The following is a 21,408-nucleotide window of genomic DNA, read 5'->3' on the forward strand; positions in this document are numbered from 1 at the left end:
AGCGGTGATTTGATGTGAATTTACTGTCTCAAAAATACGATTCAATATGGTACCTAATATGTTATTGAATCCGGAAGTGTCAAAAATATACCATTTCCGGTTTCCATTCTTATCGTTATACAGAGAAAGCGGCAAGAAATAGCAATGGATTAAACATTCCAACAACAGGTATCGTCTTTTCTCTTAACCCACTACTGAAACTGAAAATGGTATAAATTTAATACAACTTCCGGCTTCAACATTGATCCCCGTAGGACACAAACCATAACACATGAAGAAGATTGAAGAATTTCTTGATATGAATTTACTATCCCAAGAAGAAATTCAACTCAACTCTAATGTTCGTATTGAAGAGAAAATAGTAGAATTCTACCACCCACTTCCGGTTTCAATATTTATTCATATAGGGCAAAAGTAATAAAATAGTAAGAAATGGTTTCTTCGATTTGAAATTTGTGTGCCAAGAATAGATTCAATCTTGGTCCAATCTTTCTATTGAAACCAGAAGTTGCAGAAATTTATAGCTTCCGGTTTTACTGCGAGATTACCCAGTGGTGTTACAATTCTGTCCATAAAGAACATGAACAAGACTGGGTCGGTTGCTCCATATTTGGCCGTTGTTTCCGATATCCGATGGAAGGTTCGTAAAGATAAAGAACGGCAGTATTCATTTGTTTTACACTGCAATTCATACTACTTGTCCTTTCTGACAGCTCGCTGCGCGCACATGGTGCTCAATGCTGTGTTGCCTGTTTTTGCGTTGGGTATTGAAACACGAAATCATTCACTGCAAGTAAATATCAGTTATAAAATTAAATGACACAAAAGATAACTAAAAAGAATGCTCCCAATAACCAGCAGATCCACTGCTCAAGTTAACATTCGACTAAAACAGCGTTTCCCAACCGGTGTGCCGCGGCACACTGGTGTGCCGCGAATGAGCCGCTGGTGTGCCGCGAGGAAATCAAAACAAATTATTAATTCGATAGGAACCAAATTGCAAGACATAGGGGAAAATATATATTTGCATTTCACATTATTATGAACCTCTACTATAAATCTACAATTGTAAGTTTCATACTGTGTTACTTTTCTGTACATTTTTAATGTTGAAAAACGTATTTATGATTGTCATGACCATTATTGCTTCTTTATTGTTGCAGACTATTTCGTAACTTGAAATTTTAACATATCATTCAATAAATTCAACAAAGCAAACATGCATACAAATTAAATACATTTGTGTTTTAAAAGTATAGGGGATTTGTTTATTTATTCGTTATTTAGTGATCTTTCCTTTTAATTAAAGGTTAGATACAGTTTTCGAAAGAGAAAATAGATTTTTAAAAACTCGAGTCCTATATTTCATTGCAATTTCTTTTTTTTTTTTTTTTTAATTTTAAAATTAGAATGAAAAATAAGCATAATGATTTACCACGGGGGAAAATCAGTGATCGAGCTTTCTTCTCTGTAAGAAGATCAGTAATCACATAAAATACCACGGTATTTTATATTTACAAATAATAATAGTAGTAATAATTATATATATATATATATATATATATATATATATATATATATATATATATATATCATATGGGTGTGCCGCGAGAATTCAAGTTGCACCTGTAGTGTGCCACAAGTTGAAAAAGGTTGGGAAACGCTGGACTAAAACAATGTGCATCTGTTTATACAGTGAAACCTCTCTAAAGCGGACAGCCGTGAGGAATCAAAAATTGTCCGCTATAGAGAGGTGTCCGTCTTAGAGAGGTTTCGATATTTTCTTACGTAAATTAGTAAATAAGGTGATATGAAATTACAAACTATTGAAGGTAATTTATCAAGCCGTTCTATGACTGTGGGCATGACGACATCTGCGGATTCTCCACAAATCGATTTGAAAGAAATTTTGTGTCTAATCCGAAACTTCTCTAACCACTCGTTCGAGACCTTGAAATCCGAAACATTCATTTCTGTTGCTACCTCCAAATTCTTAGCTTTTAGCATCGACCCTAACACAGGAATTTTTTTCATTCCGCACTCTACAAAAACATTCACTTGCACACCAACTTTGTTTAAAGCAATGAGACACTATTTTCATTGTCATTTTCACACCACAACTTTATTAACTTGTCTTGGTTTTATATTATCTCAGGTGCTTGTGTTTTACCGATACAAAAATTTTCAGCTATCCCTCGCCCACCTCAGTATTCTTCGAAAATTCAATTCGATTTTAACATTAGCGCTTCTCGTGGCATTTCGAAAGCTCACAACTTACACCTTATTGCTTATTCGACGCAGAATGACTTAAAAAGATTTCCGTCTACAAATAGAGGCACTAAGGCAATATGCGAATACGCGGACAAAAAATACCGAACATGTCTTCTGCTTGATTCCAGCAGAACAGTAGAATGACGTGTCATCCCAAATGACAGGCAACTGTCAATCACTTTTGATTCTGAAACAGGTTGGGTGGAAGTGGAATGCAAGCAAAGGATATGAGAGTGTTGTTAAACAAAGACGCTTCATCTGAGTTTCTGAACAGCCAGTTGACGAGGGAAAATGTTATTACAATGCTTCCTTGGTGATACATGTATGAATTTCTGAAAATGTATCTTTTCTGTACTTTTCAACTTGTTTCTAGAGAAAGTGTCCGTAATATGGAGGTAAATAATACCTATAAGAGACAGAAAAGACTGTCCGTGTCCGTACTCGAGAGTGTCCGCTTTAGAGAGGTTTGTTAACATGTTTTTTTCCTATTACAGTGTTTGGGGATTACAAAATATGTCCGTTATGAGAGGTGTCCGTTAGTAGAGGTCTCATTGTATTCAAATTGGCAACGTGCGGAAAGGTTGGAGCGTTTGCCACTGCAGAGCGAGAGAAATGAGCCACTATAATTGGATGACGTGCTGTTGACATAGAAACAGTTCTTGCATGATTGTTATGACCACGTACAGGAAGTAAAAACAGAGAAAAGCAACTGTCAGAAAGGACAAGTTGTATTAAATGAAGTATAGTTTGCTTTAATTGTTAGCGTTTTACTTGCAAATAAAAAAAAACAATAGATTTAAAGAAATATTAAAATACTTACCGCTGCCATATGTGTCCTATTAGAATATGGTAAATAATACATAGCCATAGTTTTGTGAGCTATTAATAAGGCTATGGCATTTAGACTCCTGAAACCGTGAATGTATGGCATTTCATCTTCCCCAACTGATGTGTCGATAAGTTTGTTACAGTTTTTGCGCAGTGAAAAAGCCAAGAACAATTTAGTAATTGTGTCTGAAATAAAAGAAAATTGTGATAGCATTAATGGAGTATATATAGATAAAAAAATTAACAAAATTACATTCTTAATGTTTTCATCAACCTGATAATTACAGGTTAGTTTGAAAACATATCCTCTACGAGCTCGTATAGCACATGCTTACGTAGGATACGGTGGACAATGCATTTAATTCCTTGTTCTACGTCTTTGATATAAAAATTTTCTGAACTGAAAGCCTAACACGAAATTCGAACACGTTGTATGGGCATCATAATACGTAATGATCCAGTTCCCTCTTTTTGCATCCCTGTTAGGTCAAGTGGCAAGAAAACCAGTGTGACCACCCAGCAAAAATATTTCGTATTAACCTATGCAGGAAAAGTACTAGATCTGCGGGAAAAGTACTAAAAAATTTATCTCCTCCCGTTTCACCCTATTTATGACATTTTACGATATTAATATATTGACCCCACATTCTTGACAGAACCTCCAACTTTATTATTATTATTATTATTATTTACAGTCAAAATTCAATACAAACCGTGCAAACCACGTATCCGCTCTCATTTTTGACTTTACATCCCCGAACTAAAAATCCTGGGAGAATAGCTGCTTAATTCTCGTATTAGAACTCACTGTAAAACCACTAAAGGAACAAAAGCATGACAAATAGAGAGGATATCGGGAGAAAACCAGAAATATCAAAAAATGGACTTATTGAGAAAATAGAGTTTTAATTCCTTAATAATATACAGTTTAAACGGATTACCAAATATGTAATATCGTTTACTGTGGTCATTTATTAGTTAGAGGAGGCGACCGGATGGCACCTACGTCCTATTTCCACTCTTGTAAATATCACTGTCCAGAAAAAAGAAATAAGCAGAAAAAAATTACCAGGAACAGTGAAATTTGCGAACACTGCCAAATTTTCATGAGATTCCTTCTTCTCTCCGAAATGTATTTATGAGAAAAAAAGGGGAGGAGAAAAGTACTTGATTTGCTGGTGAATGTACTAGGAAACTAAAATATTACAAAAGATACTAGATCTAGTACGAACGCACAAGCGGTGGTCACACTGAAAAAAAAAACACTGAAACATGTGATTAATAGACATCGGATTTTTATGCAAATGCATATTTTGTTTGCATACATGCATCTCTGTTAAACTTGGTAGGGGTTTCTAACAAAAATAATACATCTCAAATTTAAAGTTTTATAGTGCATATAAATGCATATTTCGAACGTTAGAGCATATATTAGTACTTAAAAGCATATCCAGCATATTATATAAGTTTGTATTTCAGATGTATGCTTATAGCTTGGAATAAATCCAGTTTTAATTTGTATTTTCAATGCATTTACATATCTATGCAACAGCCAACAGAACGGCATTTTTGCATGGGAGCATGAAATAATGTCTAGTTTATAGAGGACCAATAATATCAGCAACCAATCAACAGATCAAATACGCTTACAATTGTCAAGACGTTAAGAGATATCTCATAACGATAAAGACATTGTAATATTGTATTCACATCAATTCAGAAACTAGAGACGCGACAAGCTTCTCAGTGAATGCTTAGCTCTAGTTGATGAAGTTCGGCCCGAGCTCAATCAGTTCCTTGTAAATTAGAACGTTGTGTGAAAAAGAAATTGACAGATGTTATTGCCAGAAATTCAGACTACAAAACAATTGAAGACATGGAGAAAATATCTTCGAGGGTTAAATTTTAACTTGTCAGAACTTGCCAGTAGATAGATAATTCTAAACTCCCTTCTCTCTCTAAACTTGCAAAGAGGTGCTGCGAGTGGTATAAACTATTAATCATGATTGTAGTAGCTGTTCAGTATAGATCAAGTAGCTGCGGTCTGATATATGATGACACCTTGATGTAGGATTGGTTGCTTGAGGGCATCAATTTCCTTTGGCTAAATGTGATCCTGAAGGTATGTCACTTATCTTGACTTCGTCCAAAGGAAGCACTACTTCACTTTCTTATCGTCTGTGGTTATATTGCCTGATTTCTTAGGGTATAATTGCTGCCATTAAGTCTATGAATATTGAGAAATTACTTAGTAAATCCGGAGCGGTCTTTAGCTTCGGTAGGTAAATGCGAAGAGTTTGGAGTACCTAAGGTAGGTTTAATTCCTGAATTACCTGAATAAAGTCCTTGAGGTGACTGACCGTGTCTTCAGATGTTCTACTATCCTCTGTGGATTTCCGAGTGTTGTGTGTGGCAGTGGTTTTAGTGGCGCAAGTGGGATGCGTAAAGATTGATGCTCAGATGGTAGTATTGTGTTGAAGTCCAGAGACTGTCCTGTTTTCTCTTGGTTCTGCTGGCGATTCTGTGGGAACCGGTCAAAATCCCCACAGCCAAAACCCCCACACTCAAGAAATGTCAAAACGCCCACACGATCGGTCATAACCCCCACACAAATGGACAAATCCCCCAAACGCACGAACGGTCAAAACCCCCACACTCAAGAAATGTCAAAACGCCCACACGATCGGTCATAACCCCCACACAAATGGACAAATCCCCCAAACGCACGAACGGTCAAAACCCCCACAGGCAAAACCCCCACACTCAAGAAATGTCAAAACGCCCACACGATCGGTCAAAACCCCCACACAAATGGACAAAACAGCCACACATAGCAACGGTCACAATCCCCACATAAATGGACAAAACCCCCACACAAATGGACAAAACTCCCACACAATCGGTCAAATCTCCCACACTCTGAAATGATCCTGGTTGTATGTCTTGCCCTTGTACTTTTTAATAACATTTTTTATTCCACTTAAACCTATGTTGCAACTATTCTTCTTGCACTGTTTTGTAATGATAGAAACACTAAGGTGGGCGTCGTAAAGAGCCGCAACAAAGACGTGCAATCACGGTATTTTCAGAGTGTGGGGGATTTGTCCGATTGTGTGGGGGTTTTGTCCATTTATGTGGAGATTGTGACCGTTGCTATGTGTGGGAGTTTTGTCCATTTGTGTGGGGGTTTTGACCGATCGTGTGGGCGTTTTGACATTTCTTGAGTGTGGGGGTTTTGCCTGTGGGGGTTTTGACCGTTCGTGCGTTTGGGGGATTTGTCCATTTGTGTGGGGGTTATGACCGATCGTGTGGGCGTTTTGACATTTCTTGAGTGTGGGGGTTTTGGCTGTGGGGGTTTTGACCGTTCGTGCGTTTGGGGGATTTGTCCATTTGTGTGGGGGTTATGACCGATCGTGTGGGCGTTTTGACATTTCTTAAGTGTGGGGGTTTTGGCTGTGGGGGTTTTGACCTAGACCCGATTCTGTGTGGTCAGTTATTTCTTTTTCGAAAGGAGAAGCTCTTCTTTGAAGCTGCCAGTAGCCCGGAGTAATTTCCTGAGGCTAAATAGAAAGAGCAGTAAGGGAAACTTATCTTCGTTGGTGTTTCAGTTGGGAGTCCGAATGTGGTAAACGGAAGAGAGCGGGCAGTCCTTTTCCTTGATAGCCTCGGAGATATCTTGATCACTTGTGTCGATGGGTATGTTTCGAATAACAGTGTTGATGGTTTCCACTTTCTTCATAATTTCCGTAGCGTACTGCAGTTTTACTGCAGTTCATAATCGGCTTGAAGTGCTTGCTTGATCTTCAAATAAGTTTTCATAAAAAGAATGATAGGAACAGCCTGACACTTTTGAGTAATCCATTATTTGAGTTCATAGCCTCGATTGAGAGGCCAGCTATAGATATAGATCCAGATGGTTGGTGTCTATGACGGCATCATATATATTCATATAGAGGAAAATGTGGTAGTATGTAACGGGACTGAAAAATGGGAACATGCGTATGTCTGGAAGTATTACTGCATTCTATTTGTGGTGCTGTCATACTATGTAAAGGGCTACTAGAAGGTCCTAGAAGGCATAAGGCACCAGTTGGTTAAGAAGTGTTAGTCTGGCAAGTCTGCACGAGTGAAAACTTTTGAAGAGGAGGATTGCAACACAAATATCCTGATTAATATGTAGGTTTAATAAAGAATTAATGTGTGTTTCTGTACTACATAGTAGTGAATTAAATGTAGTAGTAATGTGAATCCGATAATTTAATGGATAGGTTAGTGGCAGAGTACTAAATGTTATACGCGTGAGGTGGTATTATGGGACACAAACGTAGGAGGTGTCCCATAATAGAACCTCTTCTCTTATTTCACAGGTTGCCACGCTGGTGTCTGTGGATATGCCGATGGCTAAGTTAGGCCCAGCGCCTAAAGGAGTTCGAAAGAAATGGGGAAAGAAACAAGAAATCAAAAACTGAATGTCCGTAGTAAATTCACCCAGACAGAGCAATCATCTGATTCCGACGACTAAGATATGTCAGTATCTTCAGACGACACAGTTCTATCAATTCCAATTAAAGTTGAAACAGGAATAGGTGATGCAAATGCTAAATGCAAGTTTTGTGGCGTAAATTACAATAATTCAAAACCTGGTGAAGTATGGATTCGGTGTATTGTGTGTAGCAAATAGGCGCATGTGGAATTCTCTGTCTGCAGGCGATGTGATTTCGTATGTGATTTTTTTCAAGTGAGACTTTATTGTATGTCCCCCATTCACAGTCCTTCATGAAACACTTTCTCGTCCTGGCAGACTAGAAAACATTTCTCTGCTTGATCTGTAGTTAACACCGAAATATAGTTCCATAAAGTTGTTACGTGCAGTTGCATTGCTTTATTTGGTCCACTGCAAGCATTTGCTTACAAGCATTGTACATACGTTTATGTTTTAGTTACATGTATAATCTGTCCCATATTACCACATCTTTCTCCAGGATGTACATTTTGAAGCATGTTTAATTTTTTATTTTATACTTCTGGTATTTTGCGATTTTCAAAGTGAAACTTTTCGTATATGATGCTCAGACATACGACAATAGGACCTTAATTAAATCAATACATTTTCCCTTAATACTTCCGATTTCTGCCAAGGAATAAAAGACTGTTCCATACTACCACCTTCTTCTCTCTCTCTCTCTCTCTCTCTCTTTATATATATATATATTCAAGTGGAAACCTTAGAACAGCAATAAGTTTCAGAAAATATTGATTTCTAAGCTGACACGTTATTGTTGTTGGAAGAAAGGCCAGTTGGTGGCAGCAACATGCAAAAATGCTGAACAAGAAAGCAGCATCAGTGGAAGGATGACCGCCTGAATGGTGACATGCACCATGTGAGAACAGCGATCTTTAATGATGTTTTAGTAGTGGAGGTTTTTAACAAATTAAAATTTATCACAGCTGAGTCGTAGTGTGTGGACGATTTTCACTATCTCTTCTGTTAAATATGATGCAAATCAACAGCAATTTCTCAGCTTTATCTACTCGACATGACCCTATTCCGGGTTTTGAGCAGTATACTACTAGTTCTCTTTGAAGAGACATCTCTATCTCAAAGGATCAAGTTATCACACCGGAGAGATAGTCGTTATCAGAAAGACGTATTCATAATGTGAACATACTTACACCCTCTCCATATACTTACATACCCTCACCACACAACATGACATATATACGGCGAAGTCCACCGAGATGTTCTACTACCTCCTAGTACTCCAGCGGATTCTCTACGTTAGCTTATTTCCCAGATCACTGAGAAGAAGAAGCAAAAGGATGACCAAAACCCAATTGGGCCATACGCACCCTTTCAACTGAGAAGAAATTACTCCGAACTAATCCGCCTTCATCAGTTACATTCATTTCAAGTATATGCAACCCTTACCAAATCCAATGATAATGTCATCATAGACACCAACTATCTGGATCTATATCTATGGCTGGGCTCTCAATCGAGGCTATGAACTCGAATAGTTGATTACTCAAAAGTGTCAGGTTGTTCCTATCATTCTTTTTATGAAAAGCTATATGAATATCAAGCGAGCATTTCAAGCCGATTATGGACTACAGTACAAACTGCAGTACGCTACAGGAAATTATGAAGAAAGTGAAAACCATCAACGCTGTTATTCGAAACGTACCCATCGAGGTAAGTGTTCAAGATATCTCCGAGACTGTCAAGGAAAAGGACTACCCGCTCTCTTCCGTTTCCCACATTCGGACTCCCAACTGACACACCAACGAAGATAAGGTTCCCTTACTGCTCTTTCTATTTAGCCTCAGGAAATTACTACGGGCTACTGGCATCTTCAAAGAGCAGCTTCTCCTTTCGAAAAAGAAATAGCTGACCACACAGAATCGCCAGCAGAACCAAGACAAGACAGGACAGTCTCTTGACTTCAACATAATAATGTCATCTCAGCGTCAACCTTTACGTAGTCCACTTGCGCCACTAAAACCACTGCCACACAGCACACTCGGAAATCCACAGAGGATACTAGAACATCTGAAGACACGTTCAGTTCTCTCTAGGACCTTATTCAACTCATTAAGGAATTAAACCTACCGTAGGTACTCCAAACTCTTTGCATTTACCTGCCGAAGCTAAAGACCGCTCAAGATTTACTAACCAATCTTTCAATATTCATAGACTTTATGGCAGCAATTATACCCTAAGAAATCAGTCAAGATAACCACAGACGATAAGAAAGTGAAGCAGAGCTTTCTCTGGGCAATCTCCAGATAAGTGACATACCTTCAGGATCACATTTGGCCGAAGGTATTACACTGAGCTACTACAATCATGATCAATTGTTTATACTACTCGCAGCAGCTCTCTGTAAATTGTTACCCAGCTATCCCTACTCAAACCAGAAGATCGAAAGCACATCAATTACGTAGTTCTATCGTCATTCGCCACTATCTTTAATTATCACAAGCGAAGCGGCAATTACTATTCTATTAATTCCAATGTCTTCAAAACAAATAACTACTCACGTCAAATATGAGACAGGAGCTAACATGATGCTCGAAACATAACCAAGCGAAACTTGTCAATTAATACTTTCGACAGAGTAAAAGTGCAGAATGGTGATTCTTGTGTGTCTCTGTAGCAAGTCTATGACAGATGTAGAAGTTTGAAAATAGGTAATTTCTATGAAGGACGCTCGTGACAGGTCCAGACACATTAAATGCTGACAAGCAACAACTCGCTGCACTGGAAGAATTTGTCAAATTAAAATAGGTATATTGTGGCGAAGAAAAAGCGACCATTATGTTTATTAGTGTTGGTTTAGCACATACTATTTCATGACGTACAGGGTGACGTAATTACTTGCTGACCTGATATTGTTGATTCCTGTGAAGAACTGTTTCGTCGTTTTCCGGCCGAAGGCATAGGCGTAGCCAGAAATTTTCATGTGGGTGTTACAAAGCTAATTGAAGCCCATTCACCTTCTCACTATAACTTCCTTGTGTGCTCATTTTATTGACTTTTAAGTGCGTTAAAACAAGATAAAAAGCAATATCACCAAATTCAAGAATACACAAAAATCTCAGAATGCATGAGAATTTACAAGAAAACAATCAAACTATTTTATTAGGAAATGCACAAATAAAACTCGAAGGTACGCCTATGCCGAAGGAGATTAATTTTAGGGTATAATTTTTGCAGATGAGATCTAGGTTCACTACCACTAAACTAAAACAAGAAGAGCGAGGAAGGAGTAATCCCATAGTTCGTCACCATAACCCGGAAAATTCCACACCACACAATCAGCAGAAAAAGTGGTGTTCATTCACTTTTGGAATGAAAATGGGCTAATTTCGGGACATGATAAGAAAAAGACCAATAGCAACCAATGCTTTGTGTGCAGATCTGCTCCAATATCACTTTCACCATTCATTCAGGAGTAAACAATGAGGATTTCTGACTTGAGATGTTTTGTTGCTTTGTGTCAACGCTCGACCTCATACTGTTCGTTTCAAGGTGTCCACAATACAAGGTACCAAATGTTTGTGTCACATACCCACCCTGTTTTCCAGATCTCCCCACAATGACGTTCATGGTTTAGGACCTATTCAAAAGCCGATGTGGGCTAAGTACTTGCGAACTGATAAGGAAGTAAGAATCGCGGTGCAGTATGATTAGTCACAACAAAAAATGATTTCTCATGAAGTATTCATGCATTTCCAAAGTACTTGAATACATGCATTGCACATCATGGGGACATCATGGGGGGTCGAAGAATGAGATATGCTTATTTTTTCTGTATTTTCTAATTTCTGAACTATCAAATACAAATATTTTCATTTGAATAATCCTCATATATATATATATGCTGGAGCTGTTGCTAGTCGTAGAGAAGTAGAAAAGCAAAGGAAATATAACAGCCTCCTTGATAAATTTATTTTTGCTCCAATTGCCATCAAGACTAGTGGTGCTTGGGGATCTGCAAGCCTTGATTTTATTAGAAAAGTAGGCAGACGCATTTCTATCGTTACTGGAGATATTCGTTCAACATCTTTCCTAATTCAACGCATATCTATTGCTATCCAACGTGGCAACGTGTCGTCGGTTCTTGGCACCTTACCACATGGAAAAGAACTAGATGAGATGTTTCTTCTCTAACACAAAGGACAACACTGAACATTTATACAACTGGACGACATACTATACAAATAAGATGTAATATCATTGGATGGCGTAAAAAAGCAGACAGTAACACTAGATATGATGCCGTTGATAGGCGGTTTTCTACCCCTTCCTTTGGTTCGACTATCGAAATATATTTCTTGTTGACTTAATTATTTTTTCTTAATTGTTTCGTAAATTTATTTAATGCAATTGTTACAATTTTATTCAAATTATTATATTTTTCTGTTATTCTGTTAGCAATTATTGTTCCAATCCTCATTTATGTCTGTTGTTATTTTAGTTGAATGTCGAATAATTTAGAATTGTAATAAATTTTATAATTGTTGAATTATATATATCGAATGAGTATGTTTTACTGCAACATATTGTGCAAAATGTTTTATTGCTCTGAGTAAAATTAATTCAATTCTGTCGAAAATACATCATTGCCAAATGTAAATTTTGTTCGAAGTTGGCTCTCAAGGAAATTCAGTAAAAATCTGCACAACATATTTCTCATTGTACTATTTATCATTTGGAAACTATTTCTCCCAACTTACAAAAGAAACTAGAACTATCGTGTAAAGTTGCTATAATTAGTTAGTAAACGTGTAATGAAAAGTTAAAATATTAAATAGTATGATATTATTTACTTACGTGCTTTTATCTCAGATTCCTCGTTGAATACAAAATCTATAACGGTACCCAGAAGCGCTATGCCTATTATTGTCATAAAGAATGCTCTGAAATAGAAAAAATATATATAAAACATGTGTAGTTACAAAAGTAATAAATTTAATTACATTCAATTAATATAGAGATTTGTTAAAAATCACCTTTTTAAAACAAATTCTTGGTGTTGCTTCCTTTAAGTCTGCAAAAGGCCTATCCGCTTGCAATAATCTGAATACAGTTTTCGGAAGATGGTTGAAATTCTGCTCAAATGTAGAAGATACTATGTAGATTCTATATTCAAAAAAACAAATTGTCCTAAAATGATAGAGCATAGGCCAAAAAGCACGAAACATTAACATTAATGTAAATGGAAAATCAATTAAAAACAAATAATTCAGGTGGCTAAAATTAAGCTCAAATGTAGGAGAGAGAGTATCTAGATTCTATATTTTAAAAGCAAATTGTCCTAAAATGGATGGAACACAGTCAAAAATCACGAAATATGAACATTTAAGTCTATAGATAATCCATTTAAAAAATGAAGTCGTTCACATATTTCAAAAACTATAAGAAGATGGCTAATTAATAGCTTATTGTAAAGACATAATGAAGAGCTTAAAAACGATGTATAGCACGTAAAGTAAATATGGATAGATTACGTGCTTGAAATATCTCACATCTTGATTTGGAACCTCCAGATTGGATTTAACACGCAACGTGACTTTTGACCTGATGACGTGACACAGTCTGATCCTGATGATCAAACCGGTTAGGCCCTTTATGGTTAAAATTCGTTACTTCGAATGAAACCGAACAAATAGGAAGTTGATTTTTATTTTACATATGCTTTTTCATCATCTACTGGCAATTGTACTTTCTGCGTATACAGGATAATCATTATAATTTATTAAATTCTATTATTAGTACCACTCGAGCTTGATTCCCGGCGGGAACTCATATACGTAGTTCGGTTCCCACTTCAAGGTGTAGGTTCACGTCTCATATAGCTTCGCTTCTGAGAGGAACACTAAACTCAACATTTAGTATATTGTTAACTAGTACCCTAAAAAGTCGTTATTCCTTATCTTTGTTTAGGGTTAAATTCTGAACACTCCCGTTTATAAAGAAAAATACTATAAATGTATTATTTGTTTAAATTATGTCTAGATAAACTACCTCTGTAATAATATAAAACAAATATATTCTTAACTCATCTAACTGAGAATAACTTAAGATAAATTAATTACAAGGTGTTTCAAAAAGAATGGCCTGATTTTAAAAGTCCACATGTATTCATAAAAATCTTCAAGTTTTAGCTAGGCTACAAATGCTTGCGCGACGAGCAGACTTCCGCAGACTCCGCTCAAATGTTTGCCGAATTGTTTCCACCATTTCATCGGAAGTGCGAAGCCGACCTGGACTCGTACCTTTGCAGAAACATCGTGTTTCTTCAAATTGGCGATACCAATGACGAATGTTTTTGGATGCAGGCCGATCAATGCCAAAACGCTGACGAAAAGCACGCTGGACCGCAATCAATGACTCAGTCTTTGCAAACTGTAGCACACAAAATGCCTTCTATTGAACGGACGCCATCTTACTTCTGACCTGACTGCAAACTGAGAAGACGCACTGACTGATATCTAACGTCGATTTTCTGAAACTCTAGGCCAAGTCCATTCAAACAATGCTCATTTCATTGCCGGCACGTCCCATGTTCCATAATTATTACAGTCCTAAATTAAGTCTTTTTTTTTTTAAACACGGTGTACATCTAAAGTTGCCTTAAGTCATGGTATCAATGTTTGTCGAGCTTTGCTAATCTAAGCTAATGATAAACAAAGCTAGGCTGACCTAAGTTATACGTGTGAAAGTGACTTCGAATAGCGTTTGATCGAAAGTAAGCTTCAATGCCTGAACTTTCTATGCCATTCCCTTGCCTCAGTTCGCTCCGTTAGATAGATAGTCCTTCACTAGATCCAATCGTGTATGAGGGTTCTACTTTTAATTTCGACTCGAGCGGGGGAATGCACAGATCAAGAAACATGCAAAAATTATGTACAGTGAAGTATAGTGCCTATGAGCTAGGCAACGCAACTGTTCTTCATACCGCCCAGGTTGCATACCTTACGACAATACCGAAGGTATTGCTCGTCGTTATGTATTTCACGCAATTCTTTCCTTTCAAAAATTGTGCATAAACGTTATTCTTACCGTAGTTATACCGGGAAGAACAGGTATATGTGCTAGTTACAAATAATTAAACAATGTTACAGCCTTTTCGAAAATTCGAAAATTGCAAGGGATTGAGCGGGGCAAAAAGCGTATTAATTGCTGTGTAAAAGAGCTACAATTTCTTATGTTTTAATGGAGCAAGGTCTGGTACTTCGCCAGCTAGAATAATAGTACAGCTATGCCTAGGAATCCGAACTGAATTCGTTCCAGACCGTGTTTGAATTCCAAATCGTTCAAGTTCCATTATAATTTTTCCCCTTCAAAATAACAGAAATTGGATTAATCCGTCTCTGAGTCCCGTGATTTCGAATTTTCGAAATTATTTCAACAGTAAATACACTGAATTTTAGGTTAGAATATTGAAGTAAAATTATTTAAGGCGAAATACGCATAAAAACATGAAAATTAGCTGCAGAAATTACACTAGATACTTTCAGTACAATATTCAACAACGAGCTGAACGAGAGAGTTCACTCGCGGTAGCGTGGGAGATCCGGGTTTGATTTCCGGCTGAAGCTCATGTGGTTCGGACTCCATATTAAACTGTAGGTCCACGTCTCATATAGGTTTGCTGCTGAAATGGATGCTGAACTCAATCAAATCATATCAGACGAACTGAACGGCCAAGCGTATGGGTTCCGGAGCAAAATAGCAGCGTTCAGATTTTGCAAGGTACACCTTGCTGTATTTCTTATAATTTGTGTATATTAGTAATAAATAATTAGTAGTTATATATATATATATATATATATATATATATATATATATATATATATATATATATATATATATATATATATATATAGTCTATGTAAATGTGTACTTATCCATATTCATATTTTTTTTTTATTTTTGTAAATTTCTTGTATTCAATTTAGTGAAATTACTATAGTTGGAAACACTCCTCAGGGGAACGTGAAACGTTATAGTTTGAATTAGGAGAAGAAATTTTTTTTGGGTGAGGTAAACTCATACTCCCCGCTACCCGCAAGAGATTCCTTTGACCGAGAATTGCTCAACAGCTATAAAAAGAGGCGGATTTTCAAGTTAAGTCATTCTGAAAGGAATCCTCCAAAGTAATGGAGTCCCGTTTTTCGTCTTTATGTTTCTCAGAATAAGAGGAAAAGTTTTCGCTAGAGTATATCTTTGGGGAATTATTGTCTAACTTATAAATGTTGGTTTTAATTTCGAGAGAGGATAGGATTCGAAACTTAAAAGAAATAATGAGTTGGATAACTCGGATTTAAGGAGTTTTTGGAAGGGATCGCGAAAGGTAACTATCGTGTGAATTCTGGCTAATTGAATATGGGTTTTTGTATAATTAAGGTGCGAGGAGAAGTGTGTAGGGAATGTAAAGAATATTTTATTCAGGACTAAAGATTTAATTTTGGACATTTTGTTCTCTCGTTTATCACAGAACAACGAGAAATTTGAGTTTAAGTGAACTAAGAGGTGTTCACAGGGTAATTAAATGAGTACCCGACTATTAATTGATCGAAGGTTCTTTTAAGGATCTTAAACTTAGTTTGAAGCGGAGTCTTGAAACATAGACAAAGCTGAGAGAGTCCCCCACCACTTGATTTATCCTCGGATTCAGTTTACGGGTCCAAAATAACCTTACCGAAACCTAACTACCTTTAATAATTAGCTAGTTTTTTCCCAGTGAAGCAGTTCATATAAGAAGTTGTTTCATGCTTAGGGCAACTAGGTGAAGCATACTATAAGCAATTAGTATAGCTGATAGAAAAAAATAAGGAGTAGATTTGTCAGCTTGTAAGAGAACGCGAGGCAAATTACTCTACAGGCCAATCCCTTATTAGAGATCACTATATATATATATATATTCTAGAGCAGTTCAAATTAAGAATTTAGATAGGAATGTTCTGAGTGGGAGCATTTAGAGAAGAAATAGACAACTTACTAATTATTGAACCAATTAAACTTTCTCAATAATTTATTCAATAAAAGTTAATTGAAAAAAGAAAAACTATGTTTTCTAATTTCAAAAAATCGTTCCCGGAAAGGGTGAATTTTCTCGAGTAGTTTTACCCTAGATGAGATTAATTAAATTTAAAAAACGAGCTATTTTATATGCAACCTCGCTTTCTCAATTAGGTAAAGGAAAGAGAAAGGAGGACACCCAGGTTAAGGGTTGATAAGAATCTTCTTTTTAGTATTAATATATATATATTTTTTGTAATGTGTAAATGGGAGGAAGGGAAAATAGGGAGAGATAAAAAAGGTTCTATTGCAATTTCGGGGGGAAATTTGCCTGAATTTTTCGTTCGAATTATAACTTGCTAGAGTTCAGATTCCAGAGGTAATATTGTACAATACAAATGGGTGAATAGTGCAAAGTCAGCTTTAATTAAACAAGCGTACACTTACACTTTGTGAGCGCACGTGACACATAAAGTACACCACAAACGCACATTGTGTTCTGAATAAAAGCAGATCATTTGGAAGTGAAAAATTAGAATTAGAAACTAAAGCACGCTTTAATAGGTATACTCACAAGGTCCATCTTGTTCCTCTGCTCATCGCTTTTGTGGGCTCTTTCACATGACACATTCTCGGATCAACAGCCACCTGGAATTTCACTCCAGAAGTTTCATTAAAAGGTCGTAGTGTGTCGATGAGAATATCTTCAAGGTCTCCAGCTGTACAAGATGAGGGAATACAGAATGCCCAATGCACCGTTGAAAACTTTGGTAATCTGTGTCCTGGCTGAAAAAACAAGAAAATGTACATTATTGGATGAATACAGTACGTATTAACTTCTCAGTAAAAATAACTATAAGTTAACAGTGAGTAAAAAATGCGCCTTTTAACTTGTCAATCTAGTTCAAAGATAGAGAAAAAGGAGAAAGAATGGCTAGATGTCACTAGACTCACCTTCAGATCCACCTGTCAAAATGAGTTTTTGAACACTCTTAAGGCAGTTTTTCTGGAGAAAATTAGTATAACTTTGTCCTAGCAGTCAGAAAGTATTTTCACTATATCCCAACAGTGCTTTATACAGAAATATGTCTTGCTAGGACATATTTAAAAGACCCCCCCCCCTTTCCATGGAGGAGAGTGAAAATATCGCTAAGTTACATTTTTACGGACATTGCTTGAAAATAGTTACAACACATACACTACACTGTTAAAAAAAGTTTAAACACTTTTAGTACAGATGTTGAGGGGGAAATATATCAAGTGTGTGTTTATAAAGTGTGATTCGCTTGTCCAAAAGCGTTCATTCTCCGAAAACAGTTTCTAGTACGACATATTTAAAACACTTCTTCTTCTCGGTAAATAGTTCGAAAACAAAGTGATGACATACATTTTCACATTTTGTATATACATCTGGGACACACTTGAACCAGACAGTATCTAAAAGGGGTGAATGTGTGCAATCTAGAGGTGTTCAAAGAGTGTTGGTAATGTATATAGTGTCCTACTGTATCTAAAAATACACTGTGTATTTTTTGCAATACATTGTGCATTTTTCGCAATGTGGTAATGAAGTTTCCGATGTAGAACAAATACCAAGAATAATTATTGCAGATGATGGATGAAATCATAGACTGACTTCATTAATGGGTAAGGGAAATCAATGTGTATTATTCCGTGAAGTATCTACAAAAAAATAAGTTTGTGTCCAATGACTACTCTGCAAATAATAATAATAATAATAATAATAATAATAATAATAATAATAATAATAATAATAATAATAATAATAATAATAATAATAATTAATAATTAATAATAATAATAAATCTGTTTGAATATGATTTGGACATTTTTTAGAAATGACATTTAAACGACCAAAACTGTTCTGAAATGTTCTATCAGTGAACAAAAAGTACAGAATTTCCATGAAAGTAGTTAGCAAGAAAGTTCCGGCTCCGGCGGAACCGGTTCCGCGAGAAACTGGTTTTTTGGAGATTTGGTTTTCAGAACCAGTTCCTGACCTTGATCCGAAAAACTTGGTTCCGCAACCGGATCTTGGGAACCGGTTCCAGGATTGGATCTGAAAACTCGGTTCCGGAACCGGATCTTCTAGAACCGAATCCGTTCAGAGCAGAAAGCACGTTCCGCCAGGAACCCGTTTCGGCCATGCCTAATAGGAACAGGGGCGTCATTTCAGACTTCGCTTGACGGGGGCAAGAGCACCACAGACATAAGACTTTCACGTTTTGTATTAGTATATTAGTAGACAATTTATTAAAGTATATGTATTCCTCAAACTCTTGGGGGAGGCAATTGCCCCCTCCTGCCCCCCCCCTAAATGACGCCCCTGAATAGGAACTGCCCTAAAAACTCCTGAAGTGTTAAATGAAGAGTATTTGGGCACAAACAAGTTGCAAATGTATAAATGGTATTGTATAAAGTGTCATAAGTACGTTTCAAAGTTGCTTTTGTACTTACATACTCATTGGACACATCAGAAGTTCAGATACATTTTGAACACTTTCAGGGCAATTCTTATAAACAACTGAGAAGATGCATTCTGGACATCTTTTGTTCTCTGATAGAACACTTCAGGACATTTTTGGACATCTTAAACACCGACCTAAAAGAGATGTTTCTTTTTAAAAATTCCAAATGTCCAATTTAAAAAGATAATTATTCTCTCTCTGTTATTTTATTTTTCTCCCTATTACTGTTACATGTTTCAGTGTAAAATGGCCAACGTGATGTATCTGGAAGTACCTAGGTACGGAGAAATAAATAAATTACCTAGGTAAATAATTAAGTAATACATAGTGAAGTTGTTTCTCGAACAAACAACGCGTAGAAATTCCACGTTCACACCAAGTAAAGGACTTTGATTTATATGGCGTGATATCTTTCCAATTAATATCGTATTAAAGCCGTAGTAGATTTCTACCACTTCCGGTTTTAGTAAAGAGGTAAGAGTGCAGATGGAATATATTGTTGAGACGCTTAACTGATTAAAAGAAAATTGCTTCTCGCTATCTATTACCGTTTTCATGCTATAGCGATCAACATTAAAACCGAAAATGATTGATTTGTGATACTTCCGATTTCAATATAGCGTTAAGATGAAAATAATAGCAATTACTAGAACGTTAAATCGATTCAAAATTCGCTTCTTCCTTTTGCATTACATATTGTAGATCAATATTGAAACCGGAATTTGTAGTAGATTTATGTATTTCTATCACGTTCGGTTTTAGTGGAGAGTTAAACATGGAAATGATTCTTGGGACGCATATTCGATTGCAGGAAACCACTTTTCGCTATCTATTACTGTTATTGTTCTATAGGGATCAATGTTAAAACCGGGAAAAGTTTATTTGTACCGCTCTCAGTAGATTAATCACCTCCATCAATTACAACGGTTTCTAACTTTCGAACTTCTCCAACTTGGCTAAAATAATACGACTAGTGGTCTATCAAATAGTTCTTGAGATTTATATATCTATATATCTATCTATCTATCTATCTATCTATATCTATCTATATATATATATATATATAAATTAAAGTGAGTATCTTTGTCACTTAATAACTCTTGAACCACCCGAGTGGTGTCGATCCAATTTTCAACATAGATGAGGTTTGGGCATTTCACTTTGAAGGTGCAACTTGGGGAAGGAGGAGATATATAAAAATGATTGAAAATGACCGATATTAGTGTCGAATAAACCTGTTTAGGGGTCACTGAAATGAACAGTGACACTTCCGATGGTGTTTAAATCAAAATTCAGCTCCCATTAGTACTCCTAAGGGATGATGATGTCATGTAAAAATAATTGAATATGACCGATATTAGTGTCAAATTCATAGTTTTTTGGCGGAGTTCTCTAAGTTGATTAGTGACAGTTTTGGTGCCCTTTATGTCCAAAATGAAACGTATTCTCTCCGTGCGAAGAACAGATATACCGCTAGTACAAAGTAAATATATAAAGGAGTTTTGGTAATCCAACATGTAAACAGAACGATTTTTTTATTTCTTAACATTTTTCGGGGTTATATATTTAGCTAATGCACTCTGTATTCTTTCGTCCTATCTTATCCACTGACATAAACGCTTTCCATCAAGGTTGAAATTTCTTCTTTCATGTAGGTCTAGGTAGTCGTTGAAGAAGAGCCTCACTTTTTTTAAGACACTTCACTAACAGTACAACACGTTAGGATTTAAATTAACATGTTATTTTATACAAGACGCCGTAAATATGAAAGCAATTTAACCTTACGTCACTGGTTATGCCGTAAAATATTTTCAATAAAAAATGGCGAATTCTTTTTTTGAGTCTTCATCCTATTGTAATGTCGTTTTACGTCATAATCACATGTTTCATTTTTCTTTCTGTCCTTTACAAAAACGAAATAATGCTGAAGACACTCAAATAGTTGCAAATGTCATCGACATGCCAGAATAAATCAACAACAAAGAAAAGAATGCCATCATTACTTTCACTCCTATCAAACCAATGTTCCGGCTGTCCGTCTTGCAAGAATGGCTTCACACAGAGACGAAAGAACAAAAAAAAAAAAAAAAAAAAAAAACAATTTGCTAAAGAAAAGTATCCTAACCACAGGACAATTATGTTGTCACTTCCCCATTATTTTTTGTTGCTGTCGTCCTTTCACGTAGCCTTTTCCTATTATCAAATAAATATATTCTGTTTTCTTATTGTCCGGACAATCGGAATAACAGGTATTTTACGTAAGTTGGGGTCTCCTAAAAATGGATCTCC

At 36.2% G+C, this 21,408-nt stretch overlaps 1 protein-coding gene across 1 annotated transcript in view; it reads right to left on the minus strand.

Annotated features, from left to right (window-relative positions):
- The window catches only part of LOC145670237 (nose resistant to fluoxetine protein 6-like), a 187,306-nt gene that overhangs the window by 73,973 nt on the left and 91,925 nt on the right, over positions 1-21,408 (minus strand). Inside the window, exons 4-6 of the mRNA XM_081738633.1 lie at positions 17,205-17,416; positions 12,437-12,522; positions 3,092-3,285 (exon numbers count right to left, since the gene is read on the minus strand). Of these exons, the coding sequence (XP_081594759.1) occupies positions 3,092-3,285; positions 12,437-12,522; positions 17,205-17,416 (492 nt within the window). The remainder of the gene's footprint in view (positions 1-3,091; positions 3,286-12,436; positions 12,523-17,204; positions 17,417-21,408) is intronic.

The sequence above is a fragment of the Thermobia domestica genome, chromosome 14 (genome assembly GCF_964235325.1).
Source record: "Thermobia domestica chromosome 14, izTheDome1.hap1.1, whole genome shotgun sequence".
NCBI lineage: Eukaryota > Metazoa > Arthropoda > Insecta > Zygentoma > Lepismatidae > Thermobia > Thermobia domestica.